The sequence below is a fragment of the Lates calcarifer genome, linkage group LG24 (genome assembly GCF_001640805.2).
Source record: "Lates calcarifer isolate ASB-BC8 linkage group LG24, TLL_Latcal_v3, whole genome shotgun sequence".
NCBI lineage: Eukaryota > Metazoa > Chordata > Actinopteri > Centropomidae > Lates > Lates calcarifer.
In genome coordinates this window covers 12,622,492-12,642,124 of record NC_066856.1, presented here as the reverse complement: position 1 = coordinate 12,642,124, position 19,633 = coordinate 12,622,492, and the positions used below count along the sequence as shown (strand labels likewise).

The window sequence follows — 19,633 nt, the reverse complement described above, 5'->3', positions numbered from 1 at the left end:
ATCAAATGACCTTGGCTCAAAGTACCTCTAGCATCTATTAATCATTGACTATGCATCATGTAAGGCCCTGTTCCTCCACGTAGCACAGCACAGGATCTTTTAGGGAGGATGTATGACATGTTGCTGCATCACAGATGGGGATTGGCGAATGCGTGGCAGGTCAGGATTTATAAATGCTGTCCAGGAGAGAGATCAGCCTCACTGCCAACATGAAGGTCCTCCTGCTTTTTGGATTGGTGGCTGTTGCCCTGGCTGACGTCTCTCGCTTCGAGGGGTAAATTTTGAATTTTGGCTTTGCAATTCTCTCACTTATGTGAAACAAATTTGCAGTGCTGATTATGACTTTGTATTGCACCACAGACTGACACACAGTTGTATAGTGTAACTCATCACCTGCTTTTTACTCACCTGCTAGAGAACCAGGTGAGTACTGTAGAGGCCAGAATCCTAGTCCTGTGTAATTACCTCCCATCAATTTAAACAAAATTACTACAAAATTATTACTAAGCAAGACATTGACACATTTATGAAGCAGGTATTTTTTAACATTGGTCCAAAAAAAAATCTGACGGCTGTAACTTAATGCTGGTGCAATCCAAATCTCATTTGTGGTAGTTCGGAAGTGGAATTTAGTTTAAAACAAAAATTAAATGGTCATTGGATCCTTTTATACAATATGGTGGCAAAAATGATGCAGCAAAGTGGTTTGAAGATTTATGGATGCTGTTTAAAGATACCACCAGGATAATGCAACATGGTACTATAAAAGAAAACCCTGCTAATGTCATTGAGTGAAACAATAAATCATCACAACCCATTTCACTCTTGTGGAAAGCTTGTACTTGTATGCATGCTCTGTGTGTTTGTGGCTCACAAGAAGAGTATTCCTTTACTGTGTGGTAAAAACACTGCCCTGTGATGTGAAGCACAGTTATTGTCTTGTAAATGTGATCTCTCTCTTTTTTCACTAGGGAGAAAGTCTTCCGTCTGAAGCCCGTGCTTGATGAGCATGTGACCCTCATTAGAGACCTGGCTAAGAACATCGAGGTACCTATCTGCTTTCACACACACCCCCACCTTAGCAGCGCTTTCCTCACTCCCTGCAGGGGTTTCACTGGTTTCCTAATGGTGAAAGAGGCTAAACTGGACCTACTTTTAGAGTCATTCTGCTAATTTACCCAGTTCCTGTTCAGATGTGCAAATTAGATCAAATATTGGTATTTTGACAACTCAAATTCTTTTCACAATAAGAATTTCTTTCAGCTTGTCAAATGAGAGGCTGTATTTGAACATTCAAATGTGCTCAAGTGGTGGACTTTGGCGCCATCTGCAGGTCGACTTCTGGAGGCCCGAGAGCCCTGAGCTGGTGACTATCGACATCGATGTGGACATCCGCGTGCCTGCCATGTACCTCGATATTGTGTACACCATCCTGCAGCAGAATGACATTGAGCATGAGTAGGTCACAAGACGAAGATCCAAAATATTAACATATAATCAACAAACATGAAATTAAAACACCTCAATTTACATAAGATGTTTTGATTCTGTTTTAATTAATCCTCCCTCAGGGTTCTGATTGAGGATCTGCAGACTGCTGTTGATGACCAGACTGATGAGAAGGCCTCTCCTAGATCCCACAGCTACACTAAGTACAATGACTGGAACAAAGTACGAGGCAAAGACATTATCAGTCACAATCTCAACCCTGATTGGACTGTTATTCCTACATGTTCTTATTTGTTCTTCTTTTGATTTCAGATCCAGTCCTGGATCGCCTCCATTTCCTCCTCTAATCCTAGTCTGATCAGCAAGCAGGTGATTGGAAACACCTACGAGGGACGCCCCATGACTGTCCTTAAGGTAATTCAAGACTTACATGATGATATATATGTTTGTAACCCTTTGTACAATTACATCTAATACATGTTTTCTGAATACCTCCAACACCCACAGCTTGGTAAGAAGTCCAGCTCCACCAAGCCCGCTATCTTCATGGATTGTGGTATCCACGCTAGAGAGTGGATCTCTCCTGCTTTCTGTCAGTGGTTTGTTAAGGAGGTAAGGAGGACACTTGGATAGGCATGGCAAGCATTTATATACTGATGTTTCCAGTGGTTACAGCACTTTTTTTGCACTCCTCCTCAGGCTCTGGCCACCTATGGCAGTGATTCTCAGATGACCAGCCTGCTCAACCAGATGGATGTTTTTGTTCTGCCTGTCTTTAATATTGATGGCTACGACTACACCCACAAGAGCGTATGTTACAATTTCAAGCCCAATTTCAACCTAATGGAGACCATTCTGTGTTGTTATCTTAAAGAATTTGTTGATTTGTTAAATCCATGCCTGACATGTGTATTTTATCCACTTGGGAACTTTAGAACAGGATGTGGAGGAAAACTCGCTCCAGGAAATCTGGATCCAGCTGCATTGGAACTGATCCCAACAGGAACTTCAACGCTGGCTGGTGCTGTAAGTGCAACATATGGTTATATCTTAAAGGGGTACTCCAGCGATTTAACATTGCAGTTCCATAAGGTTGGAGAGGCCTGTGAGCGAGCGCTTTAAAAAAAGATTGAAATCTGTGACCTAATTTGAGTCATGCTCCAGAAAGCTTGAATCCTGCATTTCCCAAGATGTGGTCCATCCGAAACTGAGAAAACCCTGATGATCACTATGGCAACTAAATTGAGCTTTGTGTGTAAAGTGGTCACAGTGCATTTGAAGAAATTAAAAAAATGCATGTGTCTGTGGTTTTCCACAATGTACTGTGATTTGAATTTCAGCCACAGGAGCCTCCAACAACCCCTGCAGCGACACCTTCTGTGGGTACAAGCCTGAGTCTGAGATTGAGGTCAAGAACGTTGCCGACTTCATCCGCAGGAATAAGTCCATCATCAAGGCCTACATCACCATCCACTCCTACTCCCAGCTGCTGCTCTTCCCCTACTCCTACACCTATGAGTTGGCTGCACACCACAGTGAGCTGGTGAGTCTTCATAATACTCCCTAAATGTCACATGGTGCATACAGCTGGTGACTGTGTTAACTCATATGCTTGATCAGTCACAATGACTATACAATTAGTCATCATGGCAGTGTCACATGCATCGCTATAGTGTGCAACCATTTACAGCCTTGCTGGAAGTGTTTTCATTTCGAATGCAATAACAACAGATTTGCTGCATCAGATATCAGAGTATTAAATTTCAGATCAACCCAGCTCCTCATATGATTATAGTCAGAGGTAAAAGTTGCCTCACCATATGGATTATATTGACAGCAGATTTGCAGGAATGTATAGAAATTCTATTCATTAGATGCCAACTGTATACAGCCTGGATAATGTCTTTATCATGGGGAGGTAAGATGTGCATCTCAATTCACAAATATCAGCAAGTGAAAACTTTAAGAACAAAGGCTCTTATATAATATATAATTTAAAAAACAACGTAGTATGATATCTCTAAAGGTGTTTCCAAAAGCTTAAGCAAGAATTCAGCCGAGTCCCATTATGACTCTTATCCAAAGGACACACTTAACTGCTGCAATTCATTTACTCCCGGCTCTCACGCCTCATTCTCATGGCTCTTTTATCTCTCACTGGGGTGTCCAAGGGCTGCGTAGTTAACACTTACACCCCTGCTCCAGCATCTCACACTAACTGCTGCAGATCACATGTCTCTGCCTCTCTATTACTCACTTGTAATTTAGGCTCTCTTCCGACACTTCAGAGAACAAAAGAACTCTGGGGATCTGTCATAACTCATCTGTCCATCCAGAAATATAATTTCCTGCTCGTGCCTTTCTCTGGGGATTCATTTCCTGCTGGAACTCACTGAAGCTTTTCTACCATTTGCTGTAATATCAGTAAAAATGTTTTGTTTGAACTAGATCAATGGATGATGGATGCTGCCAGGCAAAAAACATATATTTACCATTCTTACTACCAGCTGTATTTTAATAGTTGTTTTGTTCTTTAAGGCATTGTACTTTTTTCATACTTCTCACTTTAAGGCCAGGCAATTCATTTCTAAAATAATTAATAACATAATCTTCCACTTTTAAATCTTTTAAAAAAAAAGTTGAATTCTTAAGCAATAAACCTTGCTGTCACTTGCTAATACAGCTATATTTGGTCTGGTATGACCAGTAGCTTATGGGGGCTAATGGAAGTTAACTTTAGATCTTTCTTTGTAACTGACATGTTTTCTGATGTTGTCAGAGGTTGTAAATTCAGTAAAACAAGCTCACAGTACTCAGCAATATATATGAATATAACTGTATTTTATACAGGCAAAAACCTACTGATTGGTCCTTTAACACATCTGATTTTTGTCCTCTCTGTATTGTAGCTGAAGGTTGCTGAGGGAGCTTCTGCTGCTCTGCGTAGTCTGTATGGCACCCGCTACACCAGTGGACCCGGTGCTACAACCATCTGTAAGTACAGCAAATAGTGTGGTATGGCTCTCCATGGGGAAATAATGTATTGACAGGAAGTAGCCACCTCTAGTATTATGCATTCTGATGTGTTCACAATCAACAAACCCTTTATTGCCTCTAGTACAAGCTGTTTCTAGCAAACAAAGGGTTTTTCTTGGTCCCTGAAAGCAGCGTTTGTATGAGAACACACCCACACTGTCCCAGGTTATCAGCATGTCCCACTCTGAACAATCCCCCTCTACTTATTTGCTCTCAGACCCTGCTGCTGGTGGCTCTGACGACTGGGCCTACGACCTGGGAGTGAAATATTCCTACACCTTTGAGTTGCGTGACACTGGTCGTTACGGCTTCCTGCTGCCTGAGTCTCAGATCAAGCCCACATGTGAGGAGACCATGCTGGCCGTCAAGTACATTGCCGCCTACGTGCAGAAGAACCTCTATTAAAGAGCGGAACTGCCAGGACCCCTGCCAACTCAGCTCCTCTGTACCAGCCCCCAGCCCCTCCAACCTCTCAGCCATCTCCAGCCCGTATCCATGGATACGGGCACCACCCGCCATGTTTCCTCGCTGTGCTTGACAGAATGTCAAGATGAGTACAAACAATAAAATCAATGATCCATCCCCACATGCTGAATCAATTTTTTATGTGTATATGATAATATAGTGTCTGGTGGACTGAGCCGTTGTCATTTGCATGAATATATACAACAAAGCAATGATGTATAGTGAATAAAATAATGTTTACATTTTACACACCATCGTCAATAGACCAGAAAAGCTTGTCTGCTGCATGTATTGCAAATTATAAGAATAATATACTTCAAAAAGACCCTGAAATTTAACCATGCAGTGTGTTACCCTGAGCAGTTCAATGTCTTACACAAGACAATGGTTCAAGAAACAAAAGGATCCACCAATTTACTGTATGAGCCCCTTTGAACCCCGCTGATCCCTCTTGTTCAGCTGGCAGCTGTTCCAGTGGTGGAGGTTGGGCGGGTGGGGGTATCAGTCTTTAAGGATTTTAGTCCAGCAGCACAGTACGTGACAACCACTGAGTACTCCTTGGCAGCGTATCCACTCCACCAAGCATCTGCCTGAGTGGAGAAAATAAAGGAGCCAAAGATCAGCAGGGAGTTTAACCGCGCTGGGATGCATTTTCTGAAGCAGAAGGTAGAAAGGTAAACTTCAGTGACAGCTATTTTTAACAACCCTGAATAAATTTAAACATAAAAACTGTAAAGTACAGTTTGACTTCATCCCCTCCCATCAGTATTAGACCAATCTCCAGAGGTAGCCTTCCACTTCACTACTTGATCTGAGAATTTATTCAAGAGCTCTGCTGAGACCACTAAAAATAATTCACTGTTGTGTAATACAAGAAGACCAGTGACCTCCTCAACTGCCTCGGTTCGCTCCCCGTCACTGTCCTGCTGTACGGTCTCTGTTCCACAAGATGGCGACAAAATGCCACAAGTAAATTGTGGAACATCTTGTTCCAGAGCTCAGCATCTCATTACAGCATCATCTTCATCTCTACATTGTCATCAAGAGTAAAGATGACACCATGCAGGGGGGCTTCGTGGCAGTTGTTTGAAAGGTCAAATCTGCACGGTGATGTCCTGGGAAAGTAAAAATGACGTCTGACTCAAGATAAGTTTTTGACTTCTTGTCCCTCGAGACCACTTGTAAACAAAATGTAACTTTACAAAACAAGAACAAAAAGAACGAAAAGTGTGTTGAGTGACATTATATGCTACTTTTACGTCCGCATATACACTGTATACGTGTGAATCTGTGCATAGTTGAACTCCCTGAACTGCTGGGGGTGTGGAGCCTCATGTTGGGAGCAGGTGGGTGTGTGGAGAGACCGTCACATGACGCTGCGCCTGGCTACTGTCATACTGGTATAAATCCACCTCTGTATATTTAGTCAGTCCCTTTCTCCACGCAAAGCAGCCGTGTCTCCAAGTCCAGGCTACAAAGTAGCTTCGACTTCTTCTTCAGTCATGGCTGGTACGTAACATTTTGACATTTTAACATTTCAGTCCTCGGTACGGCGTAGTCGTCTTCAGTGAGAAGCTACCTGCGTGCTAAAGCGTGTAAAGTTTTAAAAGTCTCGCGGACTTTTGCAGCATATAAAATCAGTGATTAGCTAATATTGTAAAAACAAATGTCAGTGTCGTTATAGTTGCTTGCTCTGACTCTGTGTCGGTCTGTTGAGTGACAATGTTTGCATTTGCACAGCAGCAGCCTCCTTGGCTGAGCAGAGTTGTCCAAGGCACACCAGAAGTACATTCTGTCTCCATGTGTGTTTTGCTGTCAGTCATAGTTAGCAGCCAACTTCAGAGACATGAAGCTGTTAGCCATGTCTGAAACATGATTAGCATATATAACAGCCATAAGTCTACCCTCTCTGTGTGATGTAATGTTGAGGAAGAACATGCTTCAGTATAGAGAGCTTTGTTATTAAATGATTTTAAAACTGTTCATTAGAAGTTGGTGACAGCTTCTAATGAATGACATAATAACAAATTTAATAATTTTGCACAGGACCCCTTTCAGGTCCCTGGACCTCAATTTGAGAACCACTGTGCCACTGTTATGTCATGATTCTCCGTAACTCATCTCCCACTTGCAGTATAATCTTACTGTGAATTGTCCCCTCAGTCCAAATGGAAGGGGACAGCCTGTACTGTCACCTCACTGTGCCTGGGCTGTAACTAATCACCTGCTTTAAAAAACAAAGCAAAACAAAAAAACCCATTGTGTTTCATGTTAGGCTGCATGGCAGAAATACTACAGCACTGGTTGTACCAATTGAAAAGGGGGCGTGAGGGAAAGTAGGTGTGGTGCTGTGTAGAAGCAGTGTAACAGAACAACTTTTCCTGGCAGCTCTGATGGTTAACACTGCACTCTGATTGGCTCAAAATCATATAAACCTGGAGCCTTTTAACATTTTATACTTTACTTACTACTTCTACTTTCTTTGCCCATTGCTGGTAGTACAGTACCAAGATGTTAATATACTACCCATGTGGGATTCATGCTACAGTCACACAGCCATCCCCAGCTGCCATGCTGATCTCATCATCTCAGTTTATATGTCCTCTCACAGGCAAGTCATTGTTCAGAGATGTGACTTGGCAGGTACCTGACAGATTTTCCTCCCTGCCATGAGAGGTGTTGGTAGAGAGCAGGCACCACACTGCAAATAAAATTCACCTTAATGAGACATTAAATCTCGTACCCACTACTAAACTCTTACTGTACTTGAAACAAGGGAGAGATCTTCTAATGAAGCCAGACCACTTTGCTTGTAAAATTGCAGCAATTAAAGTGACAGTAATCTTTACATATATTGATTGATTGGAACATTAACTTGCAAGAAAGGATGGGAAAAAGCTGTTGTTTGTGTTTTAATCCTGTATATGACCAAGCATGAAAGATGTTTTGTCATGTCAAGACATCTGCAGCGCAGTTAGAATGTAGTTCAATCACAGAAGAACTTTAAACCATTTAAAACCAAATTCCAAACCTCATATAACAAATATGTCAGATAACAATGGTTACTTCTCCGACTCAACATTTATCCACATTTGCTTTATTTCGACTGGAACTCAATTTTTCACTTAGTGTGCTACTGGCATTTTGTTGCATTTGGGGAAATGTATGATTTCAATAAGTGAAACTGTAGATGAGGCGAATCCTCAGAAGATGCAGAATATCAGTGTGTAAACAGGACACACTTGTTTAAGATGAGAGAGGGCTTCTATCAGATACCTACGGTACTTTAAATATTATGTTACTTCATCACAAAGTAAGTCCTGACACATTTTTAACATCACAGATCAACTATAATTGATAGAATGCAGGAGTGTGTGAAGGTATATTTGTCCTTGAAGTTGCTAAACTTTAATCCTGTCTCTTTCCTTTACAGACCAGGCTTTTGTGACGTTGGCTACCAATGACAGCTATGCTCGTGGAGCCATGGTTTTGGGCAAGTCCCTGCGCAACCACAATACTTCCAGAAAACTAGTGGCACTCATTGGTCCACAAGTGTCAGAACCCTGCCAGTAAGAAACCTTTATCCCCACAGCCAGTGGCATTTTTCAGCATTTTTAAATCACACCCACAGCACTCCTATCATGTCTTGTTCTGCAGCTGGATGGTTGATGGGTGATTCATTTCATAGTATTGTGAATCATTAGGTCCGTGCTGAAGAGGATCTACGATGAGGTGAGGATGGTGGACGTGCTGGACAGTGGTGACACGGCACACCTGGCCATGATGAAGAGGCCTGACCTGGGCGTTACCTTCACCAAACTCCACTGCTGGACCCTCACACATTACTCCAAATGTGTTTTCATGGATGCAGACACACTGGTGAGACTAACTGAGACTGAGACTGAGCATTTTCCTGAGCAGGAGAACTTCAAGATGTTGTACCATAACCATAGGTGTTAAAATGTGTGTCTGTGTTTGTTTGTGTCTGCATCCTAGGTGCTTTCAAATATAGATGAGCTGTTTGACAGAGAAGAATTGTCAGCTGCTCCCGACCCTGGCTGGCCTGACTGCTTCAACTCTGGTGTGTTTGTTTTTTGTCCTTCGATGGAGACTTATGGCAAACTGCTTCAGTATTGTACAGAACATGGCAGCTTTGACGGTAAGCCAAGGACATACTTATCCTTTTTCATATCCAGCGCTCTTTTGTGTGCATGCGCTTGCATTTTGTGCAAGTATTCGTTCATCAAGCTACTAGTTACTCGCGTCCTTTGAACTTTTATAAATGTTGGTACTGATGTCATCTACCAGTTTCCCTCGAAGTACACTTTATACAAGTCATTGCCAAACACATTAAAGAAGAATTTAATTTGTCAAGAATTTCTGGTTTACCACTTAGTTGAGTTTTGATGTCAGTAGTCTTTTTTCAGTCTTATTCAAACATTTAGGCTTTGACCTGCTTTGAGTAACACTGAGTTCTTGGTAACATGATGTTAAACTGAGCTTGTTTATCTTTTGCTCTAAGTAAGGCCTTTATCGAGCCCAGTGCCCGGACACAAGGCCCTCCTGTCAGAGACAGTCTAGCTCTGCTGAGTTATTCTCAGGGGCTCACTGGGGTGGGGTGGAGGTTAAATTTGAGAGGCCCTGTTTTGCACAGAGCACTGGTTGACATTCAGCAACTCTTCTCCGTGAGGCACACTGTACTGTAACTGAATTGTGGTCGTCATCTTGGCTCTGTATCAGGTTTACTGAGCCGCTCTTCTCCAGTCAGTGGCTGAAAAGATCATTGGTCCACATTTGTAGGAGGATGTGGTTCTCATATACTGCAGGTTTACCACCTTTGCTTTCCAGAAAGAGTCAGAGCTGTTTTATGAACATTACATAAAACAGTTGAAATCCTAACACTTGAATCAGCCATTGGCATAAAAATAAAAAAAGCATTCCAGAGGTATCCAGTAAACATTTTACCATGACACAACATTCATTCATGGTAAGCTTTATTAATATCCTTTTAAACACTTGAACCTGGTAAAGTATACGATTACATCACCTCACTCAAGCTTCACATACTTTTTACAAAGCTAAGAACTCTTGTACAATGCCACATTAAGCCAGTTTTCAGCTGGCAGGTTTTACCCATTAGTGAATGGAAAACCAACATGCATATTACATTTTTAAAGAATGAGTGAAAGACTTGTAACCAAGATATAATATATATGGAGTTGGACATTTTACAGCTAATGAAAGAAACTTGATCATAAGTCCTCTTACTACCTTTTTTTAATTTTCAACCACATCTCATGCTCTTCATTTGTAAATGGAGTCGTCTCAGTTGTTGTCTTTCCTAACCTAGGGCCGTGAACGACTACCTTTTTCCACATGATGGTCGTTAGGTCACGAGATGACACCTCCATGACAGCTGGGATAACTGTCAAAGTACTACTGGCCAAGAATGACCTACATGTATTGCACTCATTTTGAATCAGCCCTATAATCTGATCTGTTGGTCGGGCTCTAAACAAACTCTTTAGTTTTCTAAGGGTGTTTTATAAAAGGCAACAGTTGTGGAATTAACAAAACAGGATGAAACTTATAGTGCAGCCTGGAAGAGTTGCTTGTCCTTGTTAGCAGCAGCGACCCTTTTTAACATTAAATGACAAGCTGTTTTCCCTTGTGATAATGTGAAAGAGATTCCATCAGGGAGAGTTCATTGGAAAAACCAATTAGTTTGCTTAATAGTGGCCAATGCTTTCATGTGCCAACTCATTCTGTCTGCCACAAGTGTTTGTTGGCGAGAGTTTTTTCCATCACAGTCACATCCACAGACAAAAGACATTATTGTCTTAATTTTTCCAGGAAAGCCTGCTCTTTGTCAAGAAAAACTCATGTAATTATCAGTGACCTTTTATTGATATTTTTATAGCTAATAATCCAATCTGATGCCAGCTTCTGTATGGTATGCTAATGAGTAAAGCTGTCTTATTTATAGCCATGGATGGTCTTTTCATATGCTCTGGGGCATGAGATGAAGTTGCTTTGACCTTTAGCATTTCAGACCTGTTCTACTATAGGGAACACATGATGTACACGTGCACATCTCTGTCTCTCTGCAGATCATGGATCATATTGAAAAATTGCTGAGGAAAGACAACAAGAAAATATTTGGTGTGGTTGAGCCCAGAGGCTCTATCTCTGCATCTGTGCTTCCAGTGTTGTCTGCTGCCAAAACAAACTGGCAGAGTTAGATGCACATTCTTGCTGAGCTCTGCTCATCCCCTCAAAATGAAGATACTCAGCCCCATATTAAGTTTTGAAATTGCCAGTGGAGGTTGTGGGTTTGGATAAACAGCACCAATGTGTGTTATTTTGAACTGCAGCAGTCTGCGGTTTCACAGACTGTACAGTCCTGTGCTTTTTAGAAGCTACATGCGAAAGTTCTATTAACAGCCAACAGCTCACCTTGTGCCAGTGTCAGTCCAAAGACTTACTATATGGATAGTATGTGAAGGAATTCAGTATGAATAGTCAATGAGCTTGTGTCATGTTTTTGCTTGGCTTCAAAATGGTCAGTGGATGTAACAGAAGAGATGTTCACTGGAGGAAAAGTCTGGTTGATCTGGTCGGACACTTGAAGTATAACTGACCTACTTAACATTAAATGTGTCCCCGCACCCCAAACTGTCCTGAGTTCTGTGTTTACATAATCCACCGCCATGACAAGGCCTGCCCCAGTTCTAAATTAGCCAAATTGAATGAGGGCGAGTGGCTGTCCAGCCCTCCTCCAATCGGGCCTCCAGGACCAGAGGCAACTCAAGTGCAAACTTTAAAACAAGTGTTAACCCAGAGGGCGATGTCAATTCATGTCACCAGCACAAAGAGAGCGACAAAACATTTCAAATGCACATGTCTGGTTGTATTATTTAAAGCTGACTACTCATGAATAGAGCTGGGTGTTGGTTGAAATTTTTCTATACTGGTGCAGACACAGTACCTGAGTTTCAGTACCGATACCAACATGATACAGTTTTGATAACTTACTTTGAGAAATATAAAATGTTTGTTTACAAACAAACTTTTAAAATCTAATTATATGACATTGACTAGTTTAAAGCAATTTTCCACTATCCCTGATTGGTCAAACAAAATCTAATATACTGCTTAAGTCTGTTTTATTTTCCTACTTGTTTTATCAAATTTAATTATAGCATCATGTCTCTCTAACCTTCTGTGCAGCTACGGTGATCACAATAAATCTTCATTGTACACGTGCATAACGTCATATGATTTGGAAAACCCAGTGAAAGAAACTTATTCAGATGTGCCCACATCTTCTACCAACTCCCATCGTAGTCATTTGTAAAATGTGTGTGAACATTTCTCTGCTGGCTTGTCTGAACTGATGTCAGTGGTCTGCTGATGTACGCAGACCAACGTAAGCGGAAAGACTAATTAATCTGGCTGTCACAGGTGTGTATATCATTTGACTGAACTCTCACCCAGCTTTTCCTCCTTCACAGAAGCCACCCCGTCATACGCTATACCTGCCAAAACATTTTGTAAGCTGTATTTCGCAAGCTAAGTTGCTAAGTCACTATTAAGAGTTTCTCACAGCAGATCCATACAAATACAAATAAATTAGCGATAAAAGCACTTATACGCTTTCTTTTGACTTTATATTGACTCTTAAAAGTTACCTGAAGCTTTTCATTCCTGAAAACTTTTTACAAATTTTGAAAATAGTCTTCTGAGTGGATTTTTAAACACAGGTGTTGTCATACTGTTGACTGGGATCCTGCAAGTTCAAGCTTTATCTACAGTCCTATATCTGAATTAGTTGAATTCTCTATAATCAGATTACTATGTCATAATGAGCATATGTTGTTTTTTTCCCACCATTTTTGTTGCAGGAGGAGACCAAGGTGTTTTGAATGGTTTCTTCAGCAACTGGGCAACAGCTGACATATCAAAACACCTCCCCTTCATCTACAACCTCAGCAGCATAGCCATCTATACTTACCTTCCAGCATTCAAGCAGTAAGTACCTGTCTGCCACAGTCAGAACATTCACACTGTAGATGGAGGTGTGATTTCAGACATTTCATTTTGATGTGTTTCTGCTGTTTAAGCTACTGCAGTGTATATACTTCCACAAGACCGCTGTATTAGACTCAATGTGGCCGAAATCTTGCGTATGAGACGCAAGGCCAAGGTGTAAGCAGATACTCGATCACATGAATGTGTAGTCACATCGTGACATGACATCAGGTTACGAGCGAGATGAGCAGTAAGATTCCAGTGGCTCTGCCCGAGAATCCCCCAGCAGACCTCAGCTCTGGGTTGGATATCCACCCTGAGCTCCCAACAGCTGATACCAAATCCTAAAATAGAGCAGTTTATTTAAAGACCTTTTATGTTCGCCTCTAGGACTGGTCATTGTGCACTGTGTCTTAAGCTCCCCCTCCCATCTCACTGCCTCTCTGTGTCTTAACCTCTCTCCTCATAGAAACAAACCTCATCAACAGGCTCTTAGGTTTGGTATTTTCCTGGCAACCAAATCAGAATGACATGGGTGATAAACATGTTTTTAGTTGTTGGTAGTTGTCAGCAATAGTGCTTAGAGGTTTGGCAAACACAACACAACAAACCCCACAGGGCCAGATTCAGGTTTATTTATGTACACATGCAGTTTGCCAATACTAAAGAGATATCCCCATCAGTGGGGATTGTCCCATTTGATACCAGTTAATATAATGCAGTCCAATAACAACAACACACACTAAAGTGCATACACAGACATTACAAGTGGCAACTGCTAACGAACTATAATTAGAAGGAGACAAATAATTCATAAAACCTTGTTTTACAAAATTGAACCATACTGAAACATCTTTAATTAAAATGATTATCTGTCCACATCCTGACCCTCATTTATTATATTACCCATTTCAGATATGGTGGCAATGCCAAGGTGGTCCATTTCCTAGGGAAGACCAAGCCATGGAGTTACACATTTGACCCCAAAGCCAAACGGATCACAGGGAGTACACATGAGGCCACTGCACATCCCACCTTCCTCCTGGACTGGTGGAGCCTTTTCTCCAGTGCCGTGGTGCCCATGCTACAGGAGCAATATGGAGACCAGCCTTTTCACTCCGGATGTGTGGAGGTAAGTGAACATATATTTCATTGGATCTACAACCCCTGCAAACTGATAATAGACAGGGTTAGAGTTTTTTTACTGGATTTGCCAGACATGGCTAGCTTTGAAGAAAATAATATTGCTTCACTGTAATTTTAACATGTTGTCAAATTCATAGTCAAGTATATAAACCAGTGGAAACTCACAGCCAGTCAAACAACTGCCATGGGAGTGTAACACAACCAACTTCTTCCAGCTCACAGCTTTGTTGACCGTCCACACCAAGGTTTCCTGGTTGTCCAGCTCCTTTTAAAAATTAAACAATTTGTGATTGTGGTGTACTTCTAGTGTTTGCACTAGAAAATATATATATATATATATATGTGGAAATTGGTTGTTCAGTGTTTGTGTAAGTAGATGTATTTTGCTGTCACATAAGTGTTATTTTTCACCTTAATTAATTTTACTTTTTTGCCCTTTTTTCTTTTATTTTACCCTGATCCTGGATGTTACACCTTTTTTCTCTTTCCTATTTATCTCGAAAAGTTCCAGTACAGTGACATGATAACTTATGAGAGTGAACAGGTATGGAGTAAATGTTAATTTTGCTTGTTGTTAAAGCTTAGCAGTCAGTAACAGTTTGTTGGCACCTGGGTTAACGCTATTACTACTCTTCTTCTAAAATCAAAAGCTTTTGCGTGTGTTTGCCTGCGGTCATTAATTTGGAAAGGCTACATATATGGCAAGTTCAGTGCCTTCAGAGAGCAATGGGTACAAAAGATGTGCTCTCTGCAGTCTATCATTTTCTGTTTTTCTTCCTTGATTCACTAATTTTATATTTTTGTTTAGGGTGAAAGCTTCCCCTCACATGCACAAGCACTCCAACCCCAGCTGTCCTCAGAAGAACGGAAGGAGAAATGGGAGCAAGGTCAGGCAGACTACATGGGAATGGACTCGTTTGACAATATCAAGAGAAAGCTTGATACTTTTCTCAAATAAAGAAGGAATGAAGCGGGATAACAACAGAGCACTTGCAGTTTAACAATCTCACCACAGGTCTTTTGAGAAAATACAGTAAAACAAGTTGTATTTTTCCTTCCTACCTGTTTGAGTCTCTCCCTCCACCAGCAATACCCTCTCCATACTCCAAAGACAGTGCCATTTAAATAGGAAATTAAAAGTTCAATATTATGAATGGCTTTAATTGTCTATACAAGACTGTCATTATTCAGTTTACCCTACCACAGGTATCTGTTCTGTTACACTGTGAAGAAAGTCTGAAAATTTTATTAGAACATAAATTAAATTTTTTGAAGTTACTTGCATTAAAAGTTTGCATTTTTTCATGTCAGTGCTCTTTTTTTGTTTTGTTTTTTTTTTTTTTAATGGAGATGGCAACATGAATTGAACTGGGCCTTATGTATCTGTTACTAACCATTGCAGTCACTTACATGTACATTCTTTTTTCCTTTTTTTTCCTTTTCTTTTTTTTACGATAAAGTCATCTAGCAGTCTTCAGAGCATTAATATTGAACAGTCTCTGTTTAACATAGACATAAAAACATGTTTACAGTACTTCTGATAGTATGGCATACATATACATATATATATATACTAGATCCTCAGTGCCTTAGTGTTTTGCGCTCTCTACTGCCATCATGCTGTCTGTTCTGGAGTAGCAACTATTCTATAGATGATCAGGTTTTTAACTTTCTTGTGTTTTACTTGACCAGGATGTTGGCTGTACCACAACATCTTTCATCTGGAAATATTAAAAACATGAAAAATTTTGGATTTGCTCAGGTGTTTTTTTTTTTCAACATATGTAAGGTAGAACGGATTCCTACGGTGGACTTGACATGATCGTGCAGGGCTTAAAACAATGTATGCTGGTTAGAAATTTTGTCCAACTGTAATGGATGCTGTGCAAGATCAACACTATATAGGTTTACAAAACAATCTAACGTGTTGAGGGAAGCAATCGTGTTTTTTAAATAAAAGATTAGATCAGCTCAGTCACACTTTAGGAGGCAAACAGGAGCCCGGTTATGCTCGACCAGTGAGGCGAAGGTAACCGAAGTCGACCTCGAACACACCTGTTCGTTTGCGTATGTCGTCAGCGAAGTGCGACCGGAGGGCAAGATACTACGTCATCACAGTTTGCCTGCGGTTTCCATTGTTTCAAATCGATCAAAAGCTCGTGTGTGCAGCGGCCACTTCGAAAGGTAACGTAACTTGCAACTTTCCCTGTTCCCTTGTAGCAGTTTTTTGTCCTTAATAGTTGATTTGTTGACGTTGTTTGTGTTGTGCCGCATTATATTGTCTGAGGGAGCTATAACGTAGGTAATGGCGCAGTTGGGGACGCAGCCGTTACTAATGCTAACGTGGTTCCTCAGTTTTCCTCGGTAGGAGTTAATAGGTGCATTCGCTGACTTGACGTGACTGGGTTTAAAACAGTGTTTGCCGGTTAGAAATTTTGTCTAACTTCTGCGTAACGTCGCATTATCACATGAATTCTCAGTTCTCTGCTATCCAAAAGAAGGTTTAATCGAAAGCAACTGGACTTAGTTATAGTCTGGAAGACGTTTCACCTCTCATCCAAGAGGCTTCATCAGTTCGTGTTCGCATCTGACCAGGCTGGGACTGGTCCAACTGATTTTTTGGTGTGGAGACCCAAGTATTTAACCTCTGTGGGGAGGCTTTCACCAGACCGATGATGTCACAGCTCTTTTGTGTTCCATGTGTCAACGACAGTCGTTAGGTTGATAGTCGTTGGTAGAAACCAATAGTTTCAACTTCGTTAGTGTCCCATTGTGTTGTAACGACAGTCGTTGGAGTCACATGAGGCGAGTCACATGTGAAAGGTTGTTTTTCCTAGAGGCCAAATTGTTAAGTCTCCTGGGAAGGGATGAAAGGGCGGCATTGTATATTGGAGATAGGTGATGTCTTAGACCTCCTCCTCGGTTTAGAGATGGTTTCTCTACTTTAACATAGATGGCTTCTTTTACTCCTCTTTCAAACCATCTGTCCTCTCTGTCCAGGATGTGGACCTTGTTGTCCTCAAAGGAATGGGTTTTCTCCTTTAAATGTAGATGGACAGCAGAGTCCAAACCTGAAGAGTTCGCTCTCCTGTGTTGGGCCATGCGTTTGTGTAATGGTTGCTTTGTTTCGCCAATGTAGAGATCATTGCATTCTTCATTACATTGGACTGCGTACACCAGATTGCTCTTGTGAGTGTGTGGTGTTCTGTCCTTTGGATGTACCAGTCTCTGTTTGAGTGTGTTGCTGGGTTTGAAATACACAGGGTTACTGTGTTTGTTGAAGATCCTCCTGAGTTTTTCCGATAACCCGGACACATACGGAATAACTATGTTGTTTCTTGTGTTTTGTTTTTCTTTTCGGAACCAGCTGCCGTTTTGCAAAAAGGTCCAGGTGGGGTAACCACAAGTTTTGAGGGCATCCCTCAGATGCCTGTGTTCCTCCCCTTGGGCCTGTGAGCTTGTGGGTACGTTATCAGCTCTGTGTTGTAGAGTTCTGATAACCCCGATCTTGTGTTCCAAAGGGTGGTGTGAGTCGAAAAGAAGATATTGGTCTGTGTGTGTGGGTTTTCTGTATACCCCAATGTGGAGGCTTCGGTCCTTTTCTATATTGACTTGACAATCCAAGAAAGGCAAACTGTTATTCTTGGCATCTTCCCTGGTGAACTTGATGTTACTGTCCACAGAGTTGATGTGTTTGGAAAAGGCTTGCACCTCTCTGGTTTTGATTTTAACCCAAGTGTCATCCACATACCTGAACCAAAAACCAAAAACCTGAAACCAAAAAAACCTACATATCTAACATATCTTACCATAAATCTGACTTCAGTTTGTTGGACCTTTCTCTTAACCTTTGATTTTTTTCTTTCTTTTCTTCTCAGTGCCTGTGTGCTGGAGACCAGGGATTCTCAACGATGGAGATGATACACACCACCACAGGTTTATATAGTTTACATTCTTTGTTTTGAAAATTTAACTAAGTTTGGAAGTTAATTTAGTAAATTAAGTTTGTTAGTTTACAGTAAATTTCTAATGATAGTAGTAGTCTAGTAGAATATTTTGACTATTTGCATTTGTTTGTATGACCTCCAAGGCAAGATTCGAACTCATGATCTTCAACCTACCAAGCTGTCGTCTATTGGCTTGAGCTAATCATCTGGATATTTCTATGTAAGTGTTTTTGGTCTTTGACTATTTGTATTTATTTGTATGACCTCAAAATTTACTGCCAGAGTCAAGATTTGAACTCAGTCTTCTATCTGACATGCCGACACTTATGTACTTGAGCTAGTGCTGGACTTCAAAATTTATTGTCGGTGTTAAGATTCGAACTCGTTGTCTTCGGGCTATTAAGCCGACGTCTATCAGCTTGAACTAATCAACTTGATATTTTCCTCAGTTTTTCTAGCCTTTGAGTATTTGCATTTGTTTGTATGACCTGTTGGATTTTAATATTTACTACCTCAAGAGAGAACTGAATCCGCGATTGGTCTACTAACTGCTACCAAGAAGATAAGCAATACGTTGGCTTGGCTTGACTCTTTGCATCTCCATGTTTGTTAGAGATAGACCGATATGGTTTTTCAGGGCCGATAATGATACTGATTATTAGTAGTCAAGGAGGCCGATAACCGATATTTGGAGCCGATATTCATTTGCAGTAAAAGTGAAAATATTGGCATTAAATTTTTGAATAATACAAACTCCAACACTGAACTTCATTTAAATGCCTTTAAGCATATGTTTATTAAACAGCTTTTCAGATTTGCAACATGTTAAAGGTTTTTTTTTTTTTTTTATCTTAGACAATAGACATCTTTGTTTTAAAATTCTAACAAAAAGTGCAGGGAGCTCCCAGGCTCAGCAGCATGTCTTATGAAGTTAAATGAAAACTTATACAAATAAATAGCTCCCCAAAGTTGCTGTGGGCGGGACAATGCTGGAGACAGTAGTGACTGCAGACAGAGAGGCACGGCTGCATCAGAGCCAAAATAACCCAGTTTTAAATTGATCTCTTATCGGCTGTTGGATTTAAAAACAAAAATGCCGATATGCGTCAAAATGCCAAAAAATCGTCTATCTCTACACTGTTCAAATTTTGGAGGTGAACTATTCTTTATTAATGAACTCATTTGTTTTTCAGGCATTGTATTTGTGTTTTCCAGGTTTAGTCAGCTGCTGCGGCCTGGACAGAAAAACCAGCTCTCACCTTAAACGTAAAGGTATGTGTCCTAAAGATTTACCCAGTCTGAAAAAATGTGTTGACGAGCTGAATTATTAATGTTAGTAACAGGGCTATTTTTTAAAATCCTTGGTATTTAATTAGTTTAGTATTATAATAATAACAACTAATTAATTGTGTCTATAAATTGTCAGAAAATAGTACTAGTTGTAATCATTTTTAAAAACTCAAAATAGTTCTGAGTTAATTTTCTGTCTGTGGACTGAAGTATAATTTAAAATATCTAAGGTTGCAAAATTCTGTGAATTTTCAAAGTTGGAAACTTTC

General features: G+C 40.7%; 2 protein-coding genes and 1 long non-coding RNA gene across 4 annotated transcripts; all 3 read left to right on the top strand.

The window, feature by feature from the left end:
- Positions 1-161: 161 nt before the first annotated feature.
- On the top strand, positions 162-5,071 carry cpb1 (carboxypeptidase B1 (tissue)). Its single transcript, XM_018673778.2, has 11 exons — positions 162-274; positions 972-1,047; positions 1,334-1,458; positions 1,572-1,671; positions 1,762-1,863; positions 1,957-2,061; positions 2,149-2,259; positions 2,385-2,475; positions 2,790-2,992; positions 4,359-4,443; positions 4,703-5,071. The coding sequence occupies exons 1-11, from the start codon at positions 174-176 to the stop codon at positions 4,888-4,890; spliced, it is 1,287 nt and encodes a 428-aa protein (XP_018529294.1). The 5' UTR covers positions 162-173; the 3' UTR covers positions 4,891-5,071.
- A 1,239-nt stretch (positions 5,072-6,310) lies between these two features.
- gyg1b (glycogenin 1b) lies at positions 6,311-15,876 on the top strand. Of its 2 annotated transcripts, XM_018673779.2 has the most exons (8): positions 6,311-6,459; positions 8,384-8,519; positions 8,655-8,829; positions 8,947-9,109; positions 12,855-12,981; positions 13,897-14,113; positions 14,633-14,671; positions 14,936-15,876. In XM_018673779.2, the coding sequence occupies exons 1-8, from the start codon at positions 6,453-6,455 to the stop codon at positions 15,083-15,085; spliced, it is 1,014 nt and encodes a 337-aa protein (XP_018529295.1). In that variant the 5' UTR covers positions 6,311-6,452; the 3' UTR covers positions 15,086-15,876. The 2 variants fall into 2 exon arrangements, with proteins under 2 accessions (XP_018529295.1, XP_018529296.1); XM_018673780.2 differs by lacking the exon at positions 14,633-14,671.
- A 325-nt stretch (positions 15,877-16,201) lies between these two features.
- On the top strand, positions 16,202-19,343 carry LOC108881600 (uncharacterized). Its single transcript, XR_001960645.2, has 4 exons — positions 16,202-16,311; positions 18,006-18,063; positions 18,218-18,294; positions 19,268-19,343. It is a non-coding gene; the product is annotated as an uncharacterized LOC108881600 (long non-coding RNA).
- Positions 19,344-19,633: the final 290 nt, after the last annotated feature.